The sequence below is a fragment of the Cervus elaphus genome, chromosome 18 (assembly GCF_910594005.1).
Source record: "Cervus elaphus chromosome 18, mCerEla1.1, whole genome shotgun sequence".
Lineage (NCBI taxonomy): Eukaryota > Metazoa > Chordata > Mammalia > Artiodactyla > Cervidae > Cervus > Cervus elaphus.
This window is the reverse complement of record NC_057832.1, coordinates 92535496-92563120: the sequence shown is the minus strand read 5'-3', so window position 1 is coordinate 92563120 and position 27625 is coordinate 92535496. Positions and strand designations below refer to the sequence as shown.

Genomic DNA, 27625 nt, shown 5'->3' with positions numbered 1-27625 from the left:
CAGAAAAGCTGTACGTGAAGCAGTAGTACAGAAAATAACAACAGAGGCTTGAAAAGATGAGTCCCAAGAGTTTCAGGGAGAACCAAACTAAGGCCATGCAAAGTTCCAGGACAATTGGCAGTCTGAACTGATAAGCACATATGCTGCGTGCTAAACCACTTCAATTGTCTGACTCCATGCGACCCTATGGGCTGTAGCCTGCCAGGCTCCTCTGTCCATTGGATTGTCCAGGCAAGCAAACTGGAGTGGGTTGCCATGTTCTTCTCCAGGGGATCTTCCCAACCCAGGAATCGAACATGCATCTCTTATGTCTCCTGCATTGGCAGGCAGGCTCTTTACCACTAGCGGCACCTGGGAAGCCCTGGGAACTTAAAAGCGATCTCCTCAAAGTATTGCAATCAGATAAGTGGGACAGTGGGGCATTTAAGAATTCTCTGAGACCATATATGGCAAATGAGTTTTATCTCCTATACTAAAAACCATACTAAATATTTTCCACTACTAAACAAACAAAAATACAAACTTTGTCAGGGAATGGCTATTGTTTTCACTTATGGGGTGGAAAGTGGCTTTGACAGAGGAAGCAACTTGCCTAAGGTCACTTAGCAGCTAGTGACAGACAGAGTCAGCAACTATTAATAAATTCATCTGTCTGACTCCAAATCCAACCCAACTACCCCATCTCAATGATGGGGTCAGGGAGGGGTGTCCTGGAGGTACAGAAGAGAAAGGGAATTTAGGAAGGTGATTTTATTTTGGAATCTATGGAGACTAAATCCTAAGGAAATCAGTCCTGGGTGTTCATTGGAAGGACTGATGCTGAAGCTGAAACTCCAATACTTTGGCCACCTGACGTGAAGAACTGACTCCTTGGAAAAGACCCTGATACTGGGAAAGATTGAAGGCAGGAGGAGAAGGGGACGACAGAGGATGAGATGGTTGGATGGCATCACTGACTCTATGGACATGAGTTTGAGTAAACTCCAGGAGTTGGTGATGGACAGGGAAGCCTGGCGTGCTGCAGTCCATGAGGATGCAAAGAGTCGGACACAACTGAGCGACTGAACTGAACTGAACCTGATAGAAACTGAAGGTTAAATCCCCCACTCCTGTCCTTTTCAAAGTGAAGTGAGCAATTTCCCTGGCTTTTGCTTCATGAATAGAGATGGAAATTTTGACTATTGGATAGAACTCTACAAAATACCAGATGCTATATTTGAGCAGAACTTCTCTGGGTAAATAAATTACACTTAAAAATATGTACCAAACCTCATTGAGGCCGCAGCAATTCTACAAGAAACATTTCAAAATAAAAGTGCAAGAAATGAGGAGGTTAGGGACTCATAAGTGTCCTTTGATACTTAATCAGGATACAAGTTCAGAATAGCTCAGATGTAACATATTTGGGTGGGTGGGTGGGGGGTTCGGGACTGAAGAAACTGCAATAGAAAATGACCTAAAATTATATCAAGTTCATGAACTTGTACCATGTTCACTTGGGTAAGTAGATAGATTCCCTTCCCTATCTATGTCACAGGTGTGCCAAGGAAAGGCTTTTGGCACATACAACCTTGCACAGATCACACAGGCTGGAGGATTTGAAAGTCAGTGGCATCGTCTGGGATTCTAACATTTCTAACTTATTCTGTGGATAGGTGATGTTGAAGTAGTACACGTTAGGGAAAAGGTTCAACGAATTTAAGAGAGCACGTGTTGTCGTTCAGTTGCTAAGTCATATCTGACTCTTTGCGACTCCATGGACTGTAACACGTCAGGCTTCCCTGTCCTCTATCTCCCAGAGTTTGCTCAAATTCATGTCCACTGAGTCGGTGATGCTCCCTAACCATCTCAAAAGATGAGGACTCTCATCTTTTGGAATCTTCTACAAAAAGAACACACAAAAATGGCAACAATGCATGGAGTAGGTTTTATTTCATTTTATTCTGCTTGGTTTGCTACTTGTATGTCTGTAGACATCCTGTAGTTACATGGGAATTTTGGCCTCCCGGAGTGTTGCTGAATTATCTTTAGTGACCACTAAATCCACTAGAAAACAGGTCTTAATGCAATACTAACCATTGGTTGATATTTTGTTACCCATATTCCTGTGGCTTGGCTCAAATCAGAGCAAACAATGCATTTCAATTTAATGGAAACTAGAGATCTTAATGCTTAATAAAAATACCACAGTCACAGTGAATCCTTTCGTGCTTGGACTAAAGGATTTTTTTATTCGGTTCTTAATCAAATATTGAAGTTACAGACTGAAGCAATTATGTTTTAGGAAAATATAAAATTTGCTCAGTATTAATTTAGTTCCTTATTCTCAGAGGATTTTTCTGGTGGACATTTTTTTTTTAATGAGACTTAGAAGTGTTTTTAGATGACTTAATATGAGGATTATTCATTCATTTACTTAGAATTATATGAATGTTAGGGGTGCAGTCACATTTTTCCATTTTCTCTGTGGCTGTAAAAAAATTATTTTCTCCCAAGGTCTGATAAATATATTTTAAAAATATCTCATAGACATGTGTATCATGTTCATGTAAGATATGTGGGGGGTGTGTATGTGTGTGTGTGTGTGTGTGTGTTTAAGTTGATTTCTGACTTCTGTATTTTTACTTGGCAGTACAAATAGGTAACCTTGCCATATTAGACTTTAAAAAAGTATTTTTTAGATTATGATGCTGAGTCAGAAGTTTTTCTAGCCAGTAATACTTTATAAGACAGAATAATAAGCTATTTTTCTGAAGAACCACTAATAATCTTAATAATTGTTTACAATACACACTTGTACATACTTTCAGGGAAAGAGAAAGTTTTTTGGCAGTCATGAGTCCATCACATATTTTAGATGTGGGTTACCATATTCAGTATATTATTTAATATGATTTATAACCAAGACAAAAGTGCCAAATTTTCCCACACTGAAAGAGCTATTAAAAGACCTAGTTCAAACCAGAACTTCCTAGGGAGTAGAATAAAGACATCATTAAAAAATTCAAAATTTTATGGTATCTATAATTTTCTTACATGTTGCTAGAAAAGTAGTAATAGATGGAAAACTAGAGTCCTTCTTTATGTAAAAATACATTTGTTATAATGATTGCATTGTATTTTACATATGTTTCATGGTAAATTAAACAGCTCATTTTGTATAGATGGTGTTTCTTATGTATCAAATGTACATCACCTACACAAAATGAAGACAGTCCACCAGGCTCCTCTGTCCATGGGATTCTCCAAGCAAGAATACTGGAATGGGTAGCCACTTCCTTCTTCAAGGGATCTTCCAATCCAGGAATCGAACCTGGATCTCCTGCACTGCAGGCAGATTGTTTAGGATCTGAGCCACCAGGGAAGCCCTATGGATCAAATGCAGTGTCTCAAAATCTGTGGGCATGCCAGCTTTTTAAATGATACTATTTTGCTTATATAAGGTTTTAAAGTGATCAGACTCATAGAAACAGAATACAGAAGAGTTGCAATGGACCAGAGAGAGATAGGAGGATGTGGAGTTATTGTTCAATGGGTACAGAGTTTCAGTTTTTCAAAATGAAAAGAGTTCTGGAGGTGGAAGACTGTGCTGGTTACACAACAATGTGAATGTACTTAAAATCACCAGAGGTACACTTAAAAAAGCTTAAAAGGGTAAATGTATCTAAGGAAAGGAAAGGAGGGGAGTTTAGGGTGAGGCATTTAGGCAAAAGTCCATGTCACTCACTAGGCCAACACAGGCTGTGAAAAAGAGAAGTCGGGAAATTTGGCTTCTTTACAGAGACACCTAGGAGTAAACCTGGCTCCAACGGATGGCCGGTCCCACTTAGGGGGAAAGGAGTTGGTGGGATGAGAGGAGGAACACGCGTGTCTTGTGGATTTACCCACAGGCTGGAGGAAGTTTGAGAGGTTTGGGTCTTTTTTTTTTTTTAATTGTATATTTATTTATGGCTGTTCTGGGTTTTCATTGCTGTCTGGGCTTTTCTCCAGTTGCGGCAAGTGGGGACTACTCTTAGTTGAGGGGCGTGGGCTTCTCTGCTGGCTTCTCGCGTTGCGGAGCATGGGCCCTAGGGCACTCAGGACCCAGTAGCTGCGGCAGGTGGGCTCAATGGTTGCAGTTCCCGGGCTCTAGGGCACAGACTCAGTGTGTGTGTTTGCGACCAACAATAGCAACAACCGGCATGTGGGATCCTCCCTGACCTGTTTCTCCTGCATTGGCAGGCGGATTCTTTACCACTCAGCCACCAGAGAAGCTCGGTTTGAGCGTTCTAAATACACATTTTTGTGACTATTCTGAACAACACTTTCTAAGCCACGTCTGAATGTGGTATTTAACTCAGTGTGTAGGTATCGCATTTGACACTTTTTATTATTTTTTGCTTTTATTATTCTACCTCTGTGTTTTTCCCCCACGTGATAGTCTTTAAAAGCTTGTAGAGTTTCTGGCCATCCCTCTACAAGTTTGGGGTGACAATCCAATATGAGCATGCTCTAATATTTTAATGTAATCCCTCTCCTAGGACTAGGCAGCTTGCATTTATGTATGTGTTTATTTTTATTTTTTGTTTTTTTTTTTACAAACCTTTCCCTCCATGTTTCAGGGACCTATTACTACATTAAAAAAAAAAAAAAAAAAAGACTACCAGGAACTTAGCAACTGATAGCAGCAACAGTGATTTCTCAAGACTGTGTGGGCTGGCTGGTTTGGACGGGGTGGTTCCCACATGTTGTTGTTTGGGGTCATTCCTGGTGCATTCAGCAAGGAGCTCCACTCAGGCTGGACCACGCAGATGACTTCACTCATCTGCTGACTCAGCTGAGTGGTTGGATGGTTTGGCCCTAACCAGGCCTCTCTTTCTCTCCACGGAGTTTCTTCTCATTCAATAGCCTGATCTGAGTTTCTTTATGTGGTGACAGGATCCTAAAAATAATGGAAGCTTCAAGGCCATTCAAGGGAAGTTACCCAGCATCATTTCAGCTGCATTCTATGGGTTAAAACAAGTCCCAGGGCCAGCCCAGTTTCCAGAGGAGGGTCACAGATTCTACATCTTGATGGTAAACATGGCAGGAATTTACGGAAATGGGAGGAATCATTGGTTGCTGTATTTGCAGGCAATCTCTACTCCGTATACAGATCGTTGTTGTTGTTTAGTCACTAACTTGTGTCTGTCTCTTTTTGCGACCCCATGGATTGTAGCCCATTAGGCTCCTCTGTCCATGGGATTTTCCAGGCAAGAATATTGGAGTGGGTTGCCATTTCCTTCTCCAGGGATCTTCCCAATCCAGGGATCGAACCTGCAATTCCTTCATTGGCAGACTGAATCTTTACCACTGAGCCACCTGGGAAGCCCGCATATACAGATAACTGATGCCAAATGAAATATTCTGCTTGAGAATGGGTCCAATTAATATTCTGAGGCTTTGCATCAAGCTTAACCTTTTGCAATATTATGTAATTCTTATGTGGGAAATTGTACATACAGTATAAGCTACAGTTTTATGTAAAACCTTGCAGCCATTGAAGAGGGAATGAATTTTCTTTTCCAAGCATAGACAAAGGTGAGTTTTGAGGCTTGAAATTTTGGGCATGGGGGTTTGAATCTTGGCCCTGTCACATATGAACACAGGATCCTGGACAACATTCCCTTTCTGTTATGCACTTTTCTCCTTGGTAGTTAGGATTTAGGTATAATAGGATTATTGTGAGGATTAAATGAGTAAATATATATAAAGAGTTTAGGAAAGAGCCTGGAACATAGCAAATACATAATAAACACTGGCTTTCAAAATAAAAATTATCATAAAAATGTGAATTATCATTACCTATTATTATAACGTAATGTATTATTATAATGTAACACAAAAACATTTGTTTGGATTAAGCCTCTCAGAGCCACAGTTTTGTGTAGTCTTATTAACTTTATCATTAATCCTGACTATTTTTCCTGCTTTCCTGCCTCTTGCCAAGTAAAACAGTAGGTAAAAACACAGTTGATTAACAGCTGTGCTAAAGAAATGATTTATCAACTTTTAAACAATGCAATCCATATGAAAAGATATAATTTACATTGTAGACCAGGATGGTGTAACCTACTCACCTACACTTAATATTGTACAAATATTTCATGAAACAGTATGTATTTTCAAGTTGTGCTAGGAACTCTGATTTTTTTGGTTCTATTTCAGTGAATCAATAACAAAATGTCGATTGTGACCCACTATTATTCATTTCATTACCTACTGAAGGGTTTGAAGCTATATATTATGGTCATTGGTTATTCAGCACACGTTCAATCCAGAAATTGTTTCAAGTGTCATGCTATAATACTATGCCATATGTCCTTTCCAAACAGGCCAATTTGATTATGGAGCAAAAAGCTTTTTTTCACAAATATGGCCTGACCTCTCTAATCAAGAGGTGTCTAAATTCTCTCTTTGGCCACCTGATGCGGAGAGCTGACTCATTTGAAAAGATCCTAATGGTGGGAAAGATTGAGGGCAGGAGGAGACGGGGGCAAAAGAGGATGAGATGGTTGGATGGCATCACTGACACAATGGACGTGGGTTTGGTTGGACTCCAGGAGTTGGTGATGGACAGAGAGGCCATGAGTGCTGCGGTTCATGGGGTCACAAAGAGTCGGACACGACTGAGCGACTGAACTGAACTGAAATTCTCTCAGTGGGACCTAGGGATCAAGGGAAGGTGTGTACATGTTGTATTTTTGTATCATAAGAAACGAAGTGCCTTATTTCTTTGAGGCTAGATGGACCAGGCTAGAATTCCAACTTCACAACTTACTCCCTTATATTTTCAAACAAGTGATTTAAACTCAACTTTGTAGTCTTGGTTTTTTTAATCTGTTAAAGCAAACACATCTATTATCCTTCACTTCAGTCTGAGTTGTGAGCATTAAATGAGAACACATTCCCGAAGGCCCAGCAAGGTGCAAGCAAAGAAGGCTCTAAATGCATTTATTGCTTCTTCATCCTAGGATGGAACACAAACTTCCAAATTCATAGCTATTATTTAAGTTCTGTATTTTCTATTTTTCCAGGTATGTTAAGACTTGGTAGAATACTATGATTAAACTCTATTATTTCTTTAATGCAATTTAATTTCTACAATCATGTATTGTCCTGATATTCTACCTAATACTGCTAAGAAGCGTTATAGTTATTATTATTTGGGAATATGGATCGGAATTAAGAAACAATTTTACGTTTGCAGGTTTTGGTCTGACCTCCCAGTTAACGAAAAGATGTGTACAGGAGATAAACATCTCTGTTATGTTGCTAAATACATTAAACGAAAGTGAGGTGCAAAATACAAGAACTGCCTTTCTCCTTGAGTCCAACATTTAAGGTTACCAGCGTTCTAGTGCTCGTCAGGTAGTATCTTTGCCATAGGTGAGCTAGTTTGGAAGGAGTCAGGAGGAAATAACGATCATCTCGAATACGCTAGCTGATGGATCTCTAAAATAGGACCGATTATTTCAAAATTTCTTCCTTTAAGGCGGGGATTACGGAAGTGTGACTGAAGGCAGGCTAGGGGACGCGGGAGGGCGGGGAGAGGCAGTGACACTTCTGCCCCGTCCAGGGGTGCGGACGGCCGCCGCCCCTCCGCTCCCACGTGGCAGGTCCAGACAGCCCGGCGCGGACAGGGGCGGGGCCGCAGAGCCCTCCCTTTGCTCTCCGGCCCTTCCTCAGGCCTGCACGGCGCCAGCTCGGTCCTCCACCGCCAGGGGGCGGGCGCGGCTTCCCGGAGGCGGGGGCCCATTGGTTGCGCCGGGGAAGCGGGGGAGGCGGCCCAGCGGCGAGCTGGCTTCCTCCTGGCCACTCGAAAGGGTGAGGGGAAGCCGGAGGAACCCGGGAGGAAGCGGAGGAGCCAGTGGGAGGCGGCGGCGGCGGCTCCCGTCGGCCTCCGGCAAGACTGACCGCAGGGAGGCCGGAAAGCGGGCGCGCGCGGCGCAGAGGCGGGCGGGAGGCCGGTGAGACGGACGGGGAGGCGGACAGAGCCGCGGCCGAAGGCTGGGAGGCTGGAGGGAGGCTGGGGGGAGCCGGGCACCCACCTTCACCTTCATCCTCCGCTAACCCCGCGATCGCCGGCCCGGGGCGTGCCCGGGTGGTCGGGGAGCGTCCCACCGGGGGCAGGGCGCGACAGGAGCGGGGTACCGGAGCGTGGTGGGCTGGGGGTCCAGGCCGCCGCCGCCGCGTGGGTATCCTCAGCCGGGCGGCGAGTCTCCGGGCTCCGCGGAGGGCGGGGCGGCGCCTGCACCTGGCGCTCCGGCCTGGGGCTGGCACCTGGGGCGCGTGTCCGGCGCTCGGTCTCCAGCTCGGGTCGGAAATGGGGCCGAGTGCTCTAAAGAGGCGGGGATGGAGTTGGATGTTGCATTAGAACTCTGTGGAGGGAGACCTTGGCTCAGTTGTAAAGTTTTACTGTCTTCTGAGCTGGAGGTACTTTTTATTTTTTAAACCTATCCAGCCCATTGGTATTCAGTAACACGGATGGATGTACTATTCTTTTTTCTTTGCTTTTTTTCCCACTTGTTTGCCGCTAAGCCCACAGTTTCTACAATATGTTACAATTTGTGACCCTAGATCTAAATAATGAGTGATGGACTGACGTTTAAGATCTCCAGCTGTATTTTTTTTGTTTTCATCATTCTCTTTTTTTTTTTTTAAATTTTTTATCATACAAGACTGTTTAATTCACAGAACCTTTTCTTTGTTTCTTTCTATTTGGCCAAAAAGAATATGAATACAATTGCTTACTAGGCGCTGTGCCAGCTGCTTTCAGATGCACATTTATTTCTTAACGACCCATAGAGTAGGTCCATTTGTGTATTTTCCCAATTTTACTCAGAAAATATGAACTCCCCTAGAGGTTAGGTTCAAAAAGATAGAGACTAGCAGGAGATCCCAGACCCCTTGAACGCTTATTTACCTTTCAGGGCTAGTGATATCCTGTCAAATTTTATAGGTTTGGGGGAGACCTTAATGTTATTCATACAGTGCATTATTGAATACAATGGGATCTCCATTTAACTTAGAAAATTCAAGTTATTAACACCAGCAAGAGATTGGCAGAATCAGCAACTGGTTGTGGTCATATCCATATCATTAACTATACCTCTTTTTAAAGGCTGTCAGTCTCAAGTTCTTTGGCAGTTTACTAATTAAATCACAGGGTCTCTGCCCCCCACTTTATACAGGTGTGAGAAGCTTTAGTCTGTGTAATGTTTTCTAAACTCATTTTTCTTGATAGCAAGAAATAAAGAGAGTTTGATGCAGTGATACTCTCCTGGGAGATCTCTCAGAATCACCTGTAAATGAGGCTTCAAAAAAGGACACAGGTCAGGTTCCTCCCCAAGACCCCAATGGAGGGATCTTCTATTTAAAAGGGAGTCAAAGTAAGACTGAGCACCAGTAGATTAAAGTGACGTTTTAAATAAACTTAATAGCTGTTACAATTTTAAAAAGAATTACTAAGTAGCTAAATCTTTTTGTAATTAATGAAGATACCTTAAAAAGGAAAATATCATTGGAGAGAATGTCAGAGGATAAAGAGATTGTTGTTGAATGGTGATAAGTAGTCCTTGTGGGGCATCAGAAGAGTCTGACTTTTATTTAATCACATATTTTAAGTCTTAAATGGTCAGCCTCAGCATTTGAAAACTTGTATATTCATAATTAGACATACCAGAGTACTTATTTGTGCCTGCTGGTAATTATAGGTAACATGGATACTGTGAATAGGGCAACCTTGGCTCTCAAAGCTACTTTACTTTCTCTGAGGTAGTGAGTCTTCCCCACCCCCCACTCTTTACTTTTATAACTCCTTTCTCAAAGCTGAAAGGTCCAAGACCTAAGAAGTAAGAGATTTTGGTCTTATGTATTACAGAAAGGCACCTAGCTGAGAATTTAGTAAATAGCAAACATTTGGCTTAAACTTAGTCCAGAAGAGTTCCTGAACTTGGGATCAGAAAATTGGGATTCTAAGCAGTAATTCTGCAATTAGTTCATTGCCCAATAGAGGGCATTGACCAACTTATTTAATATCATATTTTGCCTAATTTCCTTAATCTGATTGGGGTGATTGCACATGACTCCCAAGCTCTTTAAACTTGAAAAGGTTTTGTGAATTTTATTCTGCTCTTAAAATAGAGTCAGCTGATATTTTCTCAGGGGAGAAAATTATGTTCCACTATCTCTATAAGTTTCCACAGTTTCACCCATCAGTATTCTTCCATTGTCTTCCTCACTGGCCTGTTTATTTGATTCAAGCTGTTTTTATTACTTATACCTCCCTTATTTCTAATCTAATTAATTTTCATCTGTTCTTTATTTTTCTAGCTTCACTGTGGTGAGTTTTTCAGTTGCCTTTAACAATTAAATTTAATCTACATAACGTAAAATTTACTATTTTTAGGTGTACAATTCCATGACATTTAGTGCATTCATAGTATTGGGAGGTCATCACATCTTTTTTTTTTTAATTAATTAATTTATTTTAATTGGAGGCTAATTACACTATTGTAGTGGTTCTTACCATACATTGACATGAATCCACCATGGGTGTACATGTGTTCCCCATCCTGAACCCCCCTCCCACCTCCCTTCCCATCCCATCCCTCAGGATCATCCCAGTGCACCAGCCCCGAGCACCCTGTCTCATGCATGGAACCTGGACTGACGATCTGTTTCACATATGGTAATATACATGTTTCAATGCTATTCTCTTAAATCATCCCACCTTTGCCGTCTGCCACAGAGTCCAAAAGTCTGTTCTTTACACCTGTGTTTCTTTTGCTGTTTCACATATAGGGTCATCGTTACCATCTTTCTAAATTCCATAAATATGTGTTAATATACTGTATTGGTGTTTTTCTTTCTGACTTACTTCACTCTGTATAATAGGCTCCAGTTTCATCCATCTTATTAGAACTGATTCAAATGCATTGTTTTTAATAGCTGAGTAATATTCCATTGTGTATATGTACCACAGCTTTCTTATCCATTCGTTTGCCGATGGACATCTAGGTTCCTTCTATGTCCTAGCTGTTGTAAACAGTGCTGCGATGAACATTGGGGTACATGTGTCTCTTTCAATTCTGGTTTCCTTGGTGTGTATGCCCAGCAGTGGGATTGCTGGGTCATATGGCAGTTCTATTTCCAGTTTTTTAAGGAATCTCCACACTGTTCTCCATAGTGGCTACACTAGTTTGCATTCCCACCAACACATCTTTTTAATTCTACATTTTCATCACCCCAAAAGGAAACCTAATGTTCATTAAGCAATTACTCCCCATTCCCCAACCTGTGGCAACCACTAGTCTGCTTTAGCTACAGATTTATCTGTTCTGAATATTCCATGTAAATAGTCATAAGATAGGTGATCTTTGTGTCTAGCTTCTTTTACTTCTTATGTTTTAAAGGTTCATCCATGTTGTAACCTGTATCAGCATTTTGTTCCTTTCTGTGGCTGAATAATATTCCATGTGTAGGTACATACCACGTTTTGTTTAGTATTTCATCCATTGATGGACCCTCATGAGTTTTTGTGTGCTAGTAAGAAAAAGTTATATGGATGTTTGTAGCTGTGAGTCTGAGTTGATTTTCATTATGAGTTCTGCATGGCTTGTTTAGGTAGTAATCATGGTTATCAGATCTACTGCCTAGCTATCCATGCACTATGCTATGCTAAGGTGCTTCAGTCCTGTCCAGCTCTTTGTGACCTCGTGAACTGTAGCCCATTAAGCTCCTCTGTTTATGGGATTTCCCAGGCAAGAATACTGGAGTAGGTTGCCATTTTTTCCTCCAGGGGATCTTCCTGACCCAGGATCCAACCTGTGTCTCCTATTGTTTCCTGCTTTGGCAGGGGATTCTTTACCACTGTGCTATCTGCAGTTAGGTGATCATTAAATGTGTCTTGAAGGACCTGTGATTGACAGAAAATGAATTTTTAATTGGTTCAGAAAATTTCACACTAGAAGCTTCTTACTATCTGTTCTTTGCAAATGGCTGCTAACTTGCATTCTTGATTTTGTGATAGAAATGATACACTCTCCAGGCCTTTGGGCAGATGGAATCTCTTTGCTCCTCCATTTCTTCACATAAGTAAATTTGACTAACAGAATTATGTCTGCCCTAGTGCAGTGAAATTCAGAAGACTAACTTAAAGACTGTATAAATGAAGGGAATATATAGAGGACTTCTAAAACATTCAGAATAGGTACCTGTAACATCCCATCTGATACAGTGTAAAATACTGGAATTATAGGAAATGAAGATAGTTATACTGTATGGAAATTTGTACCTTTCTCCTGTCTCTTTTTGTAGCGATTTGTGAACTAGACACTTCTTTACTTATGTTCAACTTATAGTTAAAATGTATTTAGTTTTATTTTGGCTATTGATAATCTCTCTCCCTCCCTCCTTCCCCTTGTGTCTGTCAATCCATTCATCCATCTCTCTTTCTCCTCTTGGATGGTATAGTGTAAGATTAAAGTAGGTTACATTACAGCCATTTAGTCAGCAATTGTGGAACTCTGCAGGAGCTGACAGAACAAATGTCATTTTGTCCTGTTTTCTGTTCGGGATATGTTTGTACTCTTAGTCACAGAAATCTGATCCCCACTTCATTTCTTCAGTTGGATTATGAATTTTTAAGCAAAATTCTGATTTGGTAGAGAGGAAGACTGCAAGAAATATTGGGATGATTCTAATTTTACACTCTGTTGTAAGCGCTGCAAACAGGAGTTCTCTTTGCTCTGTTCCTCAGCACAGTGTTTCCAGGTTTATTCGCTGCCCTTCTCTCCCTGACTCTCACGGGAGACCTGGCCCAGAGTCTAGCTGATTTCCATTGTTAAGGAAAGAATGAAGATTCTTGTCTTGTGAATTTTACCTTTGGGCTTTTTTGGCCTAGATCTGACTCACTCCCCAGCCCTACTCTAGACTTCTCTGTGTGTTTGGATTGATGTACTGTTGGGCCGAAGTTCTCACATCTGAGCTTGACTGAGGGTCACCTGGGGAGTTTATTAACCATGCAGGAGTTTTAATCCTCTGTCCAAGAGATTCTGGGCTCAGGAATGTGCCTTGTATTGGGTTGGCCAAAAAGTTCATTTGGATTTTTTCGTAAGATGTTACAGAAAAACCCTGATAAACTTTTTGACCAACCCAATAACAAGCCTACCAGTAATTGTGGTGCCCAGGATGATGTTGTTTAGTCGCTAAGTTGTGTCTGACTCTTTGTGACCCCATGGACTGTAGCCCACCAGGCTCCTCGGTCCACGGGGATTCTCCAGGCAAGAATACTGGGGTGGGCTGCCATTTCCTTCTCCAGGGGATCTTCCCGACCCAGGGACTGAAGCCAAGTTCTCCTGCATGGGCAGGTGAATTCTTTACTGCCGAGCCGCCAGGGAAGCCCTGTGTGCACATGATGTGGGCTATTTTATTGTTTGGACTTCAAGGAACCAGATATGGTATTTCATTGAATCTAAGCTGTTTGTAAGGTACACCATTATTTTATAAACTAATAAGAGGAAGAAATGTGGTTGTAAACCTCATCCTGATTTAAGACTTGTTAAAAGAAAGGAGATAGTGTGCATCTTAGAATCGGTAAAGTAGAATGTGAGGTGCTTGGGAAACCACAAGCCCCTCTTGTTACAGTGAAGGGTTATAATGAAGCCATGGGTTAAAAGAATTATAATGGAACAGTCCTTTAGACCTTATACTTGGTAAAATTTGTTTATAATAGAGTTTAACATACGATGCCTGTACTTGACATGTGTTTGTAATGAAGATGACACTGATGACTTTGTTTTAAAATGCAATGTAACTGTATCAGAGTGTAACGCACTCTAGTCTGGCCCCATGTTGTTTTCAGCGTACCCGTTTCCAGTCTTTTATATGTGGGTGTTGCAGATCAGTTCAGAAATCTTATTTTTAAGCTTCTGTGTACTTTAGTGATGTCCATTTTGTGCAGTCCATTAAAATTTGTACTGTACGCCACAGTGACATTGGTGTGGCTTCCTCATTTGAGTTCTTTTTTGTCACCCTTTCTTCTGTTAGAGAGTTCATAACCCCTGATGCCAGCTAGCCAGTTACATGCATATATACCAGCCACCTATTATCCTGTGTTGAGTAGTTTTAGGATATTGTGTAGTAATCGGTGTCAGCACCAAGTTTGGTGTTGACTTAAAAAAATAGTCACAAGCTAAAAGTTGAGGGTTATGTTTTACTTGGTGGAATTTTTAGGACTTTAAGCCCAGGAGACTGCATCTCAAGTGGCCCTATGAGAACTGCTCCGGTGGGGGGGGGCAAGGGACAGGTTATATAGAAGTTTTGTAACAAGGGACAGGTAGTCCGAACATCAAAAGATTATTGTTAATTAAAGGAAGCCAGATAACTCAAGGAATTTATTGCAAGAGTCTGGGCTCACTGAAATCATTCCTTTCATATGTATCTCAGCTATCTGGGTCCAGTATCCTGTGTTTTCCACATCTTGAACTTTCTTGGGACTCACTGTAGGGAGGGGCTATAGTTTGATTGCTGCTAGATCACAGGCATTCTCTTTCCTGAGTGCCCTTAGGGCTTAGGAACTCACATTGGAGTGCTGGGATCTCTGTGACTGAGACATTCTTGTTTACTGATGTGACAAGAAATACTCCATTTCTTAGTGAAGGTCTCTCAGTCATGTCTGACTCTTTACGACCCCATGGACTGTCCTGCCAGGCTCCTCTGTCCATGGAATTCTCCAGGCAAGAATACTGGAGTGGGTAGCCATTCCTTTTTCCAGGGAATCTTCCCATCCTAGGGATCGAACCCAGGTCTCCTGCATTGCAAGCGGAGTCTTTACATCTGAGCTACCAGGGAAGCCCACGAATACTGGAGTAGGTAGCCTATCCTTTCTCCAAGGGGATCTTCCTGACCCAGGAATCGAACCGGGGTGTCCTGCATTGCAGGCAGATTCTTTTCCAGCTGAGCTACCAGGAAAGCCCATTTCTCAATGGGTCACAATGAACCAGAACTCTGGCTACCAACTTCAAAAGAAACACCGCAGTGGAACACTGGGGCCTGAAAGAGAGAATAGGTTAAAACATAGGTTAAAATGAATCTTTCTTCACCAATGAGAATTCAGTGAAGAACAGCCCCTCCTGCTATGGTGCTTCCTTCAGTGGCATCATTTTGGCAAATGGAATATTTTTTGTCTGTAGAAAGCTGCTTAGATTTGGGGTGGGGCGGGGGGGATACGTGTCCACTTAGTGTCTAATCACTTGGAGTATTTACAGAAAACATGGTTAAATGCTTGTTGATCAACTGCAGTATTTCAGATATCTAATGTCTCAACTATCTGAAGAGGAAAGAATTTTAGGTCTCTAGCTGATTGATGTTGGTGGAAGGAGTTGTCCTGTGGAATTCTCGGTGTTGGATGAACAGTGTTGAAATAGTTTTGCGCTTAGAGGGTGGTGTGTGTGGTCTGGCAGGCTCTGTTCCCCCTCCTTCCCTCCGCTCGTCACTGGGGCCGAGTCAGGACAGGCAGGGCAGTTGCATGGTTAGCACGACTGCTTGTAACTGGTTTTTAACTGGAGGGACAAGACGGGATGACAGTTATAGTTTGTCTCGACTCATTCTTAAAAGAATGGAGTTTTATCCAGCTGCTGCAGATCAGATGGGGTATCTTTAAAGTGTTACTTTGTCCAGGCACTGCCAGAAGAAGCAAATAAAAGCAAAGGGTAGCAATTTATGGTGGGTGGACTGTGCAGGAAAGCTGAGTGCATCCAGAATATTTCAGGGAGAGGGGTGCCCTCTGGCTCATTTGTGCTTTTACATAGTATGCTTTTAATTCTGTTTCTGAGGCCCAGTTAGATACTAATTCTCTTTTTAATGTAATTTCAATGTGTGCTATTAAGAAAATAAGTAAAACCATATGATGATAGTTCAGAAAACTTTTAAATCCAGGATTAGATCATTTGTATCCCTCTCTTCTTGAGGTTTTCAGTAGAACATTACCATTTCCTTCTAAAGAAACTCACTTATTGGATCTATTGAATCATTATTTTAAAGTGTTTGGTCTGTTGCTTTGTAGTCTCATCTTTTTGAAGGCCATTTTGCAGGAGAGTGGATACACTTACATTTTCCTCAATGATCTTTGGAAAAAGTGAATATATTCTTGGCACTGTAGAATTATACAGATGTCCTCCTTTCCTTCCCAAATACTTTGTTTTTAGCTCTTTTTTCTTTTCTTTTTCCTTCTAGTAAGATTAGTTTGATCATTTAAAAACCTAGGATACTTTTCCAGTTGTAATGCAGACGTCTAAAATTTTCCCTTTAATCATTTTCAGGTCATACTTCCACTTAGGTGTCTTGACACGTGTGTGTATTAAAATGGTAGATTTTAGAAACATCCATTCTCTAGGATTCTGTATCAGAGTCTCCTGTGAGAACTAAACTACTTTCAAGGTAGTAATTGGGTTTTTTTTTTTCTGTGGCTTAACAGAAAACAGCAAATTCTATTAAATTCACAATACTTATGGTGATAGCAACTCACATATCATACGGAGTGTTTGAATGTTAAGATTCTTTTTAAATGAATACAACCTTCTCACGCTCTCCATTTTGTTAAGAATGTATCCCTCTTGGTGAAGATGTGTGCACAGTGACATCTGGATGAGACGAGTACTTGAGAACAGTCTGCACCTGATATAGTGACAGCTTTCTGTTAAAGCAACGGTTCCTTAAAACTAAATATTTGAAATTTAAAAAATTGATCAGACACAGTTACCCATATCCCTTCACCCTTTTTAAGTCCATCACACACACACACACAAAAGCAGTCACTTTTAAACACTTACCAAAGCAGTTAAGCTCTCCTCACCATCATTCTTACAGTTAATGAAAGGAGATATAATGAGATTAATTTTTCTCCATTTTTTTAATGTCTCCTGGGATCCTTTGAAAAACATTCCAGAGTCTATAGATTTATTCCTGTCTTTACTGTAGGTGGACAGCTTCGTCTGTAGGAAAGGAAAGACGCCTTCCTTTCTTTTGAAGAGGATGTGTGATGTTGCTTCTCGTTGGGTAGATGCTTCTTATGTGGAGAGCAGTTGATTGTGAAAATGTGTGGTGAACACAGATGGAACACAGAATTCAGGATTGTTTGATCTGTCCTACTTCTCTACTGGTACTTCTCAGAGGTCCCATAGAAGCCGTATGGGAATTGTATATCCTGCAAGTAGTCCCCCAAGAAATGTTGGAATATTAGAGCATGGTCAGGAAGGTTTTTAATTCCTCTATTTTAAAAGATTTTTAAATTTCAATTTCATTTTTTATTCCTTTACCTCAGGTGGCAAATTATGACTGATGGGTCTAATGGGTCACGAGCTAAGATTGGCTTTTGTATTTTTAAGTGATTGAAAAGAAAAAAAGCAAAAGCAGACTTAATAGCTTATAATGTGAAATTTTTAATTAGTAATTTTTTTTTTTATAACACAACTGGGCCCATTTGTTTCAGTATTGTGAACAACTGCTCTCCAGTTACAGCCACAGAGCAGAGTAGGTTTGAAGAGACTCTGTGGTCCGCTGGTGGCTCAGCTGGTAAAGAATCTGCCTGCAATGGGGGAGACCCGGCTGTGATCCCTGGGTCCAGAAGATCCCCTGGAGAAGGGAATGGCAACCCACTCCTGTATTCTTGCCTGGAGAATCCCAAGGACGGAGGAGCCTGGCCAGCAACATTGCATGGGGTTGCAAAGAGTCGGACCTGACTGAGGGACTCACACTTTCACTCTGACTGTGGTCCACAGAACTAAAGCATTTTATTTACCCTCTGGCCCTTTTACAGAAAGTTGCCAACACTTGCTCTGTTTTATTTACATAAATACAAGTATTTTTTGCAAATACTTTTCTTTAAATACCATACTTTTATTTGTAAACATTAGAATAACTTCCCCTTGTGACTTTTAGCTGTAACATTCTTTAGATTTCAGCATTGTGTCATTTTCCTCTTTTACTGCTCTGGGACTAAAAATTTCATCTATTACATTCTGATCTTGAGGGGATCTGGGTTCTCCAGAGAAACAGAACCAATAGGAGACCATCTGTCCATCTATCTATCTACCTGTCTGTTAATATCTACCTTATGTGTGTATACTCAATTGCTCAGTCATGTCTGACTCTTTGAGACCCTGTGGAGTGTAACCCACCCGACTCCTCTTTCCATGGGATTCTCCAGGCAAGAACACTGGACTGGCTTGCCGTGCCTTCCTCCAGGGGATCTTTCCGACCCAGGAACTGAACTCAAGTCTCCTGTACTTGCAGATGTGTTCTTTACCTCTGCACCACCTGGGAAGCTCACGTATCTACCTACCTAAGATAAGTAACTATCAGAAGGAATCGGCTTGTGCAGTTGTGGAGGCTGAGATGTTGCAGGATCTGCAGTCGGCAGACAGGAGACCCAGGAGAGCCAGTGATATGGTTCCAGTCTGAGGCCACAGGCCTGAGAGCCGGGAGAATTCAGTGGTGTAAGTTTCAGTCCAAATCTGGAGGCAGGTGAAGACCTGAATATTCATTGGAAGGACTGATGCTGAAGCTGAAACTCCAATACTTTAGCCACCTGATGCAAAGTACTGACTCATTGGAAAAGACTCTGATGCTGGGAAAGATTGAGAGCAGGAGGAGAAGGGGACAACAGAGGATGAGATGGTTGGATGGCATCACCAACTCGATGGACATGAGTTTGAGCAAGCTCCGGTAGTTGATGATGCACAGGGAAGCCTGGTGTGCTGTGGTCCATGGGGTCGCAAAGAGTTGGACACAACTGAGCGACTGAACTGAAACTGAAGATCGATATCCTAGCTTGAAGACTGTAGGCAGAAAGAGTGAATGCTGCTCTATTCAGTACTTTTTGTTCTCTTCGGATCTCCCAACTGATTGAACAAGGCTCACTCACTTGGGGAAGGCAAATTGTTTTACTCTAATGCTAATCGCCTTTTCCTATTTGGAACCAGTCTGTTGTTCCATGTCCAGTTCTAACTGTTGCTTTCTGACCTGCATATAGGTTTCTTAAGAGGCAGGTCGCGTGGTCTGGTATTCCCATCTCATTCATAATTTTCCACAGTTTATGGTGATCCACACAGTCAAAGGCTTTGACATAGTCAATAAAGCAGAAATAGATGTTTTTCTGGAACTCTCTTGCTTTTTCTATGATCCAGTGGATGTTGGCAATTTGATCTCTGGTTCCTCTGCCTTTTCTAAAACCAGCTTGAACATCTGGAAGCTCACAGTTCACGTATTGCTGAAGCCTGGCTTGGAGAATTTTGAGCATTACTTTACTAGCATGTGAGATGAGTGCAATTGTGCGGTCGTTTGAGCATTCTTTGGGATTGCCTTTCTATGGGATTGGGATGAAAACGGACCTTTTCCAGTCCTGTGGCCACTGCTGAGTTTTCCAAATTTGCTGGCATATTGAGTGCAGCACTTTCACAGCATCATCTTTTAGGATTTGAAACAGCTCAACTGGAATTCCATCACCTTCACTAGCTTTGTTTGTAGTGATGCTTTCTAAGACCCACTTGACTTCACACTCCAGGATGTCTGGCTCTAGGTAGTGGTCACACCATTGTGATCATCTGGGTCATGAAGATCTTTTTTGTACAGTTCTTCTGAGTATTCTTGCCACCTCTTAATATCTTCTGCTTCTGTTAGGTCCATAACTTTTCTGTCCTTTATTGAGCCCATCTTTGCATGAAATGTTCCCTTGGTATCTCTAATATGCAGAGTACATCATGAGAAACGCTGGGCTAGAAGAAGCACAAGCTGGAATCAAGATTGCCGGGAGAAATATCAATAACCTCAGATAGGCAGATGACACCATCCTTATGGCAGAAAGTGAAGAGGAACCTAAAAAGCCTCTTGATGATAGTGAAAGAAGAGAGTGAAAAAGTTGGCTTAAAGCTCAACATTCAGAAAACTAAGATCATGGCATCTGGTCCCATCACTTCATGGGAAATAGATGGGGAAACAGTGGAAACAGTGTCAGACTTAATTTTTTGGGCTCCAAAATCATTGCAGATGGTGATTGCAGCCATGAAATGAAAAGACACTTACTCCTTGGAAGGAAAGGTATAAACAACCTAGATAGCATATTAAAAAACAGAAACATTACTTTGCCAACAAAGGTCCGTCTAGTCAAGGCTATGATTTTTCCAGTGGTCATATATGGATGTGAGAGTTGGACTGTGAAGAAAGCTGAACGCCGAAAAAAAAAATTGATGCTTTTGAACTGTGGTATTGGAGAAGACTCTTGAGAGTCCCTTGGACTGCAAGGAGATCCAACCAGTCCATCCTAAAGGAGATCAGTCCTGGGTGTTCATTGGAAGGACTGATGCTGAAGCTGAAATTCCAATACTTTGGCCACCTCATGCAAAGAGTTGACTCACTGGAAAAGACGCTGCTGCTGGGAGGGATTGGGGGCAGGAGGAGAAGGGGACGACTGAGGATGAGATAGTTGGGTGGCATCACCGACTCGATGGACATGAGTTTGGGTGGACTGCGGGAGTTGGTGATGGACAGAGAGCCCTGGCGTGCTGCGATTCATGGGGTCACAAAGAGTCGGACACGACTGAGCGACTGAACTGAACTGAATGGTGATCTCATCCAGTAAGATTCTCAGAGACAGACCCTGAATGTTTAACCAAGTACAGTGTCTGGGCACCCAGTGGCCCAGTGGAGTGGACACATAAATTAGCCATCACAAGGCCTAAATGTACTTCAAATCTATTTTTTAGACTTCGCCTTCTTGAAAAGCCTCAGTTCACATGGATATTAGAATCGTCTATTGATTCTCAGTTGATTCATTTAAAATTGCCATCTGGGAGGAAGCATTTTCCTCTACCCTTTTAGTTTCTTTTGGCTGGTCTAAAATTAACATGAAACGAATTAACAGAAAATCAGAAGTTTAATAACATGTATACATGGTGGAGACCAGGGAAAACTGAGTTGCCAAAATGGTGGAAGCTCTCACTTTAAATACTATCTTCAGCTAAAGACAGAAGGAATATGAGGGATAGTGGTTTGGGATTTCAAAGGGGAGGAAGGGCCAGTTCCTTTGGAGGCAGAAGAACAAATGTTTGGTAAATGTTTTCTGGGCCTTGCAGTGACAATGGGATACCTAGAGGAATTTTAGCAAGCAGATTTTGCTGAGTTCCTCCCTATCTATGCATCTGGTTCATACTACTGTTATATATGGTAATAGCTCCTTCTGAATAGACCCCCTGTAAATTCTTCAGGCAGCAAAGGGGGAAGATCAGGATCTTTTGCCCTTGACTGTTTCCAGCTGGAAATAATTAACACACCAAAGAGACCTTTGGGGTCACAAATTTTGTTTCCTTATATTGCCATTTGGCCATAACTGAGTTAAAAGTGGATTGAATGGAGCGGTAGTTTCTTTATACTTTTGGTATATAATTGGTAGTATTTTCTTCTGGTTTAATTAAGTGATTGTTGTTTGTTGGTATACTTCATTCTCCTGTGGCCTTTCTGTCTTACATGGAGTGTTCTAATACACAGGCTTAGTCATTTTGACAAACCATCAGAGCCCTAGAGTGGCTAGTTGGCAGCAGGGATTAGTGATTCCCAGAGCAATTTGCAAAAGCCAGATTGATTGGCATGGAATTTTGTCAACAAGCTTCTTAGAGCATGTCAGAGAGCTGCTGGGGTGAAAGGGAGGTGGAATTGTTTATAGTATCAGCTTCTTTCTTACCTTTTATATGACCTTGAACATATCTCTTGACTTCATCTATAATGCTGTAGGGCTATTGGGAAGATTACATGAAATAAGAATGTGTGTGACTTACTCAGCTGTTTGCCTTATTACCTAGTTTTTGCTAACTGGCACAGCCTTACACAGATGGTGAATAATTGTTCCTATGGCTTATTTTGTTGATGTAGAATGGTGCTCTTCTAATTCACCGGGATGTAGCTTGGGTTCACTTCTCAAGGAAAGAGTGACAGTATCATTTGACCTGTGTTTTTATCCATCATCCTACAGTTGACTGATTCTTAGACAAGGTCTGTTTATTTAGGCTTGATTTTAGCAAAACTCCATAAATTAAACCAAAGTAGATGGTTGGGCTAAATGAAATGTTTAAATTACAAGAAATTTGAAGAAATGTGGTGTGTCAATCAGAAATCCTAATTCAGGCACCCTCCTTCAGTCTAGGTTACTTACTTAATTAGTGTTTATCCAGAATGATGTTTCATTGGTCAGAGCAAGCACAGTGGCCCTGCCTGCAGTGGACTCTAATTGTTATGCACTTTACACATTAGCAACCGATGATATGGGTAATCATTGATCTAATACACGGGAACTTGTTTTGACCTAGACTACACTTTTGGGTGGCAGGGGGGAGAGAAAAATGTATTTCACAAATATACTATTTTTTTTTTAATCTTTAAAAATACTCTCCTCCCACCCATATTCCTGTTTTGGTAAATGGCTCTAATTTTTATATCTCTACTTTTTAATGAGTATGTAAGAACAGTTATAAAATTCTCACCTCTTACTCTGAATTAAAGAGCTCTGAATTTCTAGCAGAGGCCCTGTTCCCCCTTTTGATGTGTTGTTCATTTTCTCTGGATCTGTTTTACCTGCATTTGATTGTTGGAGATTCAGCCTGAGGTATATACCAGACTCCATTAAGATGTTCCTCCCCCGGGACAATTCTGTGTAAATGTTTTGTTTGTTTTTAATGTCCTTCTAAGAAGACAAGTTACGAATGGTTTGGAATTAGCACATTGTAAACAGATGCTCCTTGATTTGCTCTCAAATATTTTCAGTATTCTTTCCTTATGCCGATCTACACTCTTGCATCATTAATTTGCTTCGTAAGCAAACTAAAAATGTGTTTGTGGCTGAGATTTTATGAGGTTTTAGAGATTTTATTAAATGTTATTCTCTGAGAAATTCAATGGAAAACATGAATTCAGCTAGACTACTGTAGTTGCTTGTATTGTGGTTTTACTAGTGGGAAGTTTAGAAGCAGGCTGGTTAGGCAGACCAAATGAGGGGCAGTACATGAGGCAGTGATTGTAATGTACAGGTGTGACCTCCTTGGCAGGTAATGGAAACCAAGAAATAGAACAGCAGATGTCTGCTCAACTGCTTATCATACTCCGTAGAAATTATCCCAGGCCACATTCAGATAAGAGTGAGGATATTTTGCAGTATTAGTGTGTGTGTTGTGAACATAGTGTTCTATCTTGCTGGAAGTCAAAAGAGGATTTATAACTAGTTGGGGTTTTCATTTGAGAAGCCAAGTTTCCCCACCCGCTGCTTTTATGTGGTAGCTTGTGGCTACTTGTATCTGTTTGCTTTTAATGTTTTCCTGGCCTGTGGCTAAGTTGTTTAAACAGATATATAACATTGACTTTTCCTATTATATAGAAGGTATTCAGATAACTCATAAAGGAAAAGAAATCAATAATGCTTAGTTCAGTACTAGTATAAATGTTGATATTTTCTTCAGGGTAGATTGAGCAGAAACAAGTGAATTCACATAAGAAACACTGGTTCTTTTTTTATGCTCACCATCCCCACCCCGGATAATTCCTTATTGGTGAATAAGGAAACTGGATGTTTCACTTCATTTCAGCATCCTTCAGGGATCTGCTGTTGTTTTTATTTGAGCCATTCTATGAATTACATGATCAGACAGCAACATTGAAACATCCGGGTTAAAATACAATCCAAAATAAAGACATATATATTTTTTATGGGTGTACTTCATTAATCAAAATTTTCTTTTGAATTCCTTTCCTGTACAAGAGATTGAGTAAACTGTGGAAGGTGTCTAGCTGACCTTGAGCACGGATTTCCTATCAAACTCATATACTTGCTTTCCTAATTTAAAAAAAAATTTTTTTGCCTATCTTGAGTTACTTCTTAGGGGAGAAACACACAAACCTATACACAGATTTTTCTTTCAGTACCTACTTCTTGTTGTTATTAGAATAATATAAAATTAGAGTTTGTTTATTTGATGTATAATGAACACTGTCGATCATCATAATTGCTGGGGATATTTAAAATGGCAGTTCTATATGTCTAAATATGTTCTTCCACAAACTTATATTGAAAACATGAAGAGGAAGAGGACCCTGGTACTAAGATAAGGTGCCTTTCCTATAAGTGCTTATCATAGTGACACCTGAACTGTGTCCTACTAAAAATGAAATGGGATCATATACTGGAGTGAGCCCTGGAGCAGGAGCGAGCAGACATAAATCCTCGCCCCATCTCTCAAGTAATTTGTCCCTGACTAGATAAGCAGCTTAAGTTCTTTGGATCTCAACTGAAAACTGAAGGTTTGGAACTAAATATCAAAAGTTTGTTACAGATGGGTAATCACTGAAAACAACAAGGCATTATCTTCTGTCCACATGCCTGATGGCAGGTTTTTCAGCGATCCTTCAGTTAGGGAGCAATTTTAGATACACCCTCCTCTCAGGAGCTTTTATGGTCCAGTGGAAGGAGACAGGCTAAAGTTTTTTCCATTAAATTTTAACATTGGTAGAATACTTAGAAATATCATGACATCTATTTAGTTTAATATATACACTCCAAGGGCTTCCCAGGTGGCGCTGTGGTAAAGAACCTGCCTACCAATGCAGGAGGCATAAGAGACTGAGGTTCAGTCCTTGGGGCAGGAAGATCCCCTGGAGGAGGGCGTGGCAACCCACTCCAGTATTCTTCCCTGGAGAATCCCATGGACAGAGGAGCCTGGAGGACTACAGTCCATGAGGTGACAAAGAGTTGGACATGACTGAAGCGACTTAGCATGCACACACACTCACTCCAAATTAAACTCAATCCAGGGAGGAAGGCTCATTCTAGACCTAATGATATTTGCCTTTTCTTTTGACTTTAGGAGCGTATTGAATGAAAAGTGCCAGAGACTGAAAAACCAAACATGAGGGTAGCAGGTAAGATACCTAATTCAGTAGGAATGATTTTGCTTCTTGTGTAACCTGTTTGTTTTGTAATGATTGAATGAGATTGTAAAAAAATAATCATTTTCTATATTGAGTGCAACTGAATGTAACAAACTAAATCATCATTTAGCCTTTTTACCTTTTCGCGTAGTTGGCAAATCACAAATGGAACGCTTAGTGGATTCTGTATAAGTTTTGGGGGGGTACTTTTGTTGAAATTATTTATGCTAAATATTTTAAGTTGGGTTTTTTAATGTTTATGTCCTTATACATTAAGCTTATTTGCCTAGTTTTATGTATATGTGTGTGTGTATGTGCACCCCATCAAAGCCACTGCCATAGAAGACATTCACATTTTACATAGACATTTCCACTAAGTAGTGTGTGTCCATCCTAGGAGAGACCTTGTCATTTCTCAGAATCAAGATAGTCTTTCTTTTGATTATCATCTCATCAATAAACAAAATATTCTTACTGGAACATCTCTAATAAGAGTATGGGTCTAAAAGTACATTACTTAAACCCAGAATAAAGCAAGTTTCTCTCTCTCATATAATTCTGCATTCATTCTAGTTGAAATTAGCTTTGTCATCTAGTCCATTTTTCTGATTCTAACAAATAATACCGAGGTTAATTGATGCATAATTATTCACTGAATGCTGATTTTGTTTGGCATGCTTCCTAGTATTGGTCTCAAGGGGACTACTGTTAATGAAGGAATAGGAAGATTAGCTATTAGTTTATTGATTTTAGACTAATTAATCTCTTCTAATTAAAAAAGAAAAAGATCCTGGTTGCTTTGAAATGTCCTTATAGCCATTATTCTTACAGTGAGACATTAGTAAATATCTCAAGTTTATGTTTCTTGGTTTATGAAAAACAGGGACACTCTTGGACTAGAGTAATCCATGGCTGGAGGGAAGAGGGATTCTCGTGGGTGGAGTGGGAACTGTGGTGTGCTGTGGGTAGGCCCTTCCAAGTCCAGAGGTGGACGGTGACCGCTCTGGAGGAGCCCCTCTGCAATAGAAGGTCCATAACTCTGTCATCACGGAGGTGCTGCTGGTGTTCCCCTGCCTGCCTCTCTCAGAGATCTTTTGCTTATTCTCTTACCAGTTAGTTTCTCCACCTCCAACTTCTCTGTCTCTTAGAGCTTTTGTTTTCTCCTAGCTCCCTTAATGGTTTCTTATAATTGGGTAGGTCTTGATTTAAAATTAAGTTCTGTCACTAACTAGTTATGTGACCTTAGTAGGCAAGTGATCTAGATTTTTCACCTTGGTTTCCTTATTTGTAAAATGAAAACAGTATCTTGAAAGGCTGTGCAAATGATATTGTGCTTATAAAGCATTTAGCTCTGTAGTAGGCCCTCAGTAAATGGTGTGTGTATATGTATTATATTTATGTATGTATATATAAATATGATGTAGATAGTTTGTTTAACATAGGCTTATGTTTAGTTTGGTATGGAATTTAGTCTAGAATGTTTATATATTATGAAGTTGGTGTTTTAATCGTTCTAATATTTCAGTTGTGAACAGCCAAGGTTTCATATATCTACTTTAAGGAATGGGGAAAGATTATTTGCACATGCCCCTGATGCTTAGAAAATGAGATGTTTAGACCATCACGTGACATATAATCTTCCAGCCCTTGGTCTTAAATGATCAGGAAGAAACATGCCACCTGTTAATCATGCATCTGTTTAGCAAACATATGTTGAGAGTATTACATATGTTGAGAGTATGTTCAAGGCACTCTGCTAGACCCCGTGAGGGAAGAGTTGAAAGCCCAGTGGAATTTTACTTCCTCACATAGATGACCCGTAGTCAGTCTTCAAAACAGGAGGCAGTTTTGGGAGGGGGAGAAGGTAAAGCTTAGGAGGCAGGGATGGGAACTGATTAGTAGTTAGGCTTCCTCCTTGCCATCTCATTTCTATGTTTATGGAGCATCATAAGCCCTTCTGATTACCATCAGTTCATTCACTTCCCTCCCCTGTAAGGATGCATTCCCAGTCATTTCAGGTGTGTAAAATTAGAATGAACACAGCTCTTTTTTCCTCTTCTTAACCCATTAAGTTGAGTTTGGCTAGTTTCTCCGAAGAACGTGGTGCTTTGGTGTTAGTGACAAAGTGCTGGGCTGTGTCTGGACCCCCGGGCTCCTGTTTTTGTGCTGCTGCTAAGAGAGCGGTAATCTTGGGCATTTGCCTCGGTTGGGGACTTTGTTTCCTCAAGGACTGCTGATCCTTCACATCAGTGTATGAAATTTTTAGTAACCTGAGAGGGGAATGGAGATTATACAGACAAATATTAATATTGTTTCTGAGTAACCTAATGAGATGTCTCTGAAATTCTAAGAGTAAGAAGATGCTGTTTCTTTCCAGTCATTTTCGCTTCTGTTCCTTTCTCATACTTTCACTTGCCAAGATTTGCCTAGCTGTGGAGGAGAAAGACAAGTGATGATTCCTATTAAGCAGTTAATTAGTTAGTAGCAGTGCTGTTTGTAAGGCACTCAGAAATGGTTAAAGATAGGTATGGAAGGCTCAGAGTGTTCACAAAGCTTGCCATGTAACCATTTTATGAAGCAAATGAAGTAGGTGCTGAATTAAGTCCTGCAGGAGTGGGGAAGGCACGTCTTAAACTTC

At 40.9% G+C, this 27625-nt stretch overlaps 1 protein-coding gene across 1 annotated transcript in view; it reads left to right on the top strand.

Annotated features, from left to right (window-relative positions):
• Positions 1 to 7825: 7825 nt before the first annotated feature.
• Positions 7826 to 27625, top strand: part of FAM3C (FAM3 metabolism regulating signaling molecule C) — a 52770-nt gene continuing 32970 nt past the window's right edge. The window contains exons 1-2 of the mRNA XM_043872177.1: positions 7826 to 7988; positions 24924 to 24978. Of these exons, the coding sequence (XP_043728112.1) occupies positions 24966 to 24978 (13 nt within the window). The 5' untranslated portion in view covers positions 7826 to 7988; positions 24924 to 24965. The remainder of the gene's footprint in view (positions 7989 to 24923; positions 24979 to 27625) is intronic.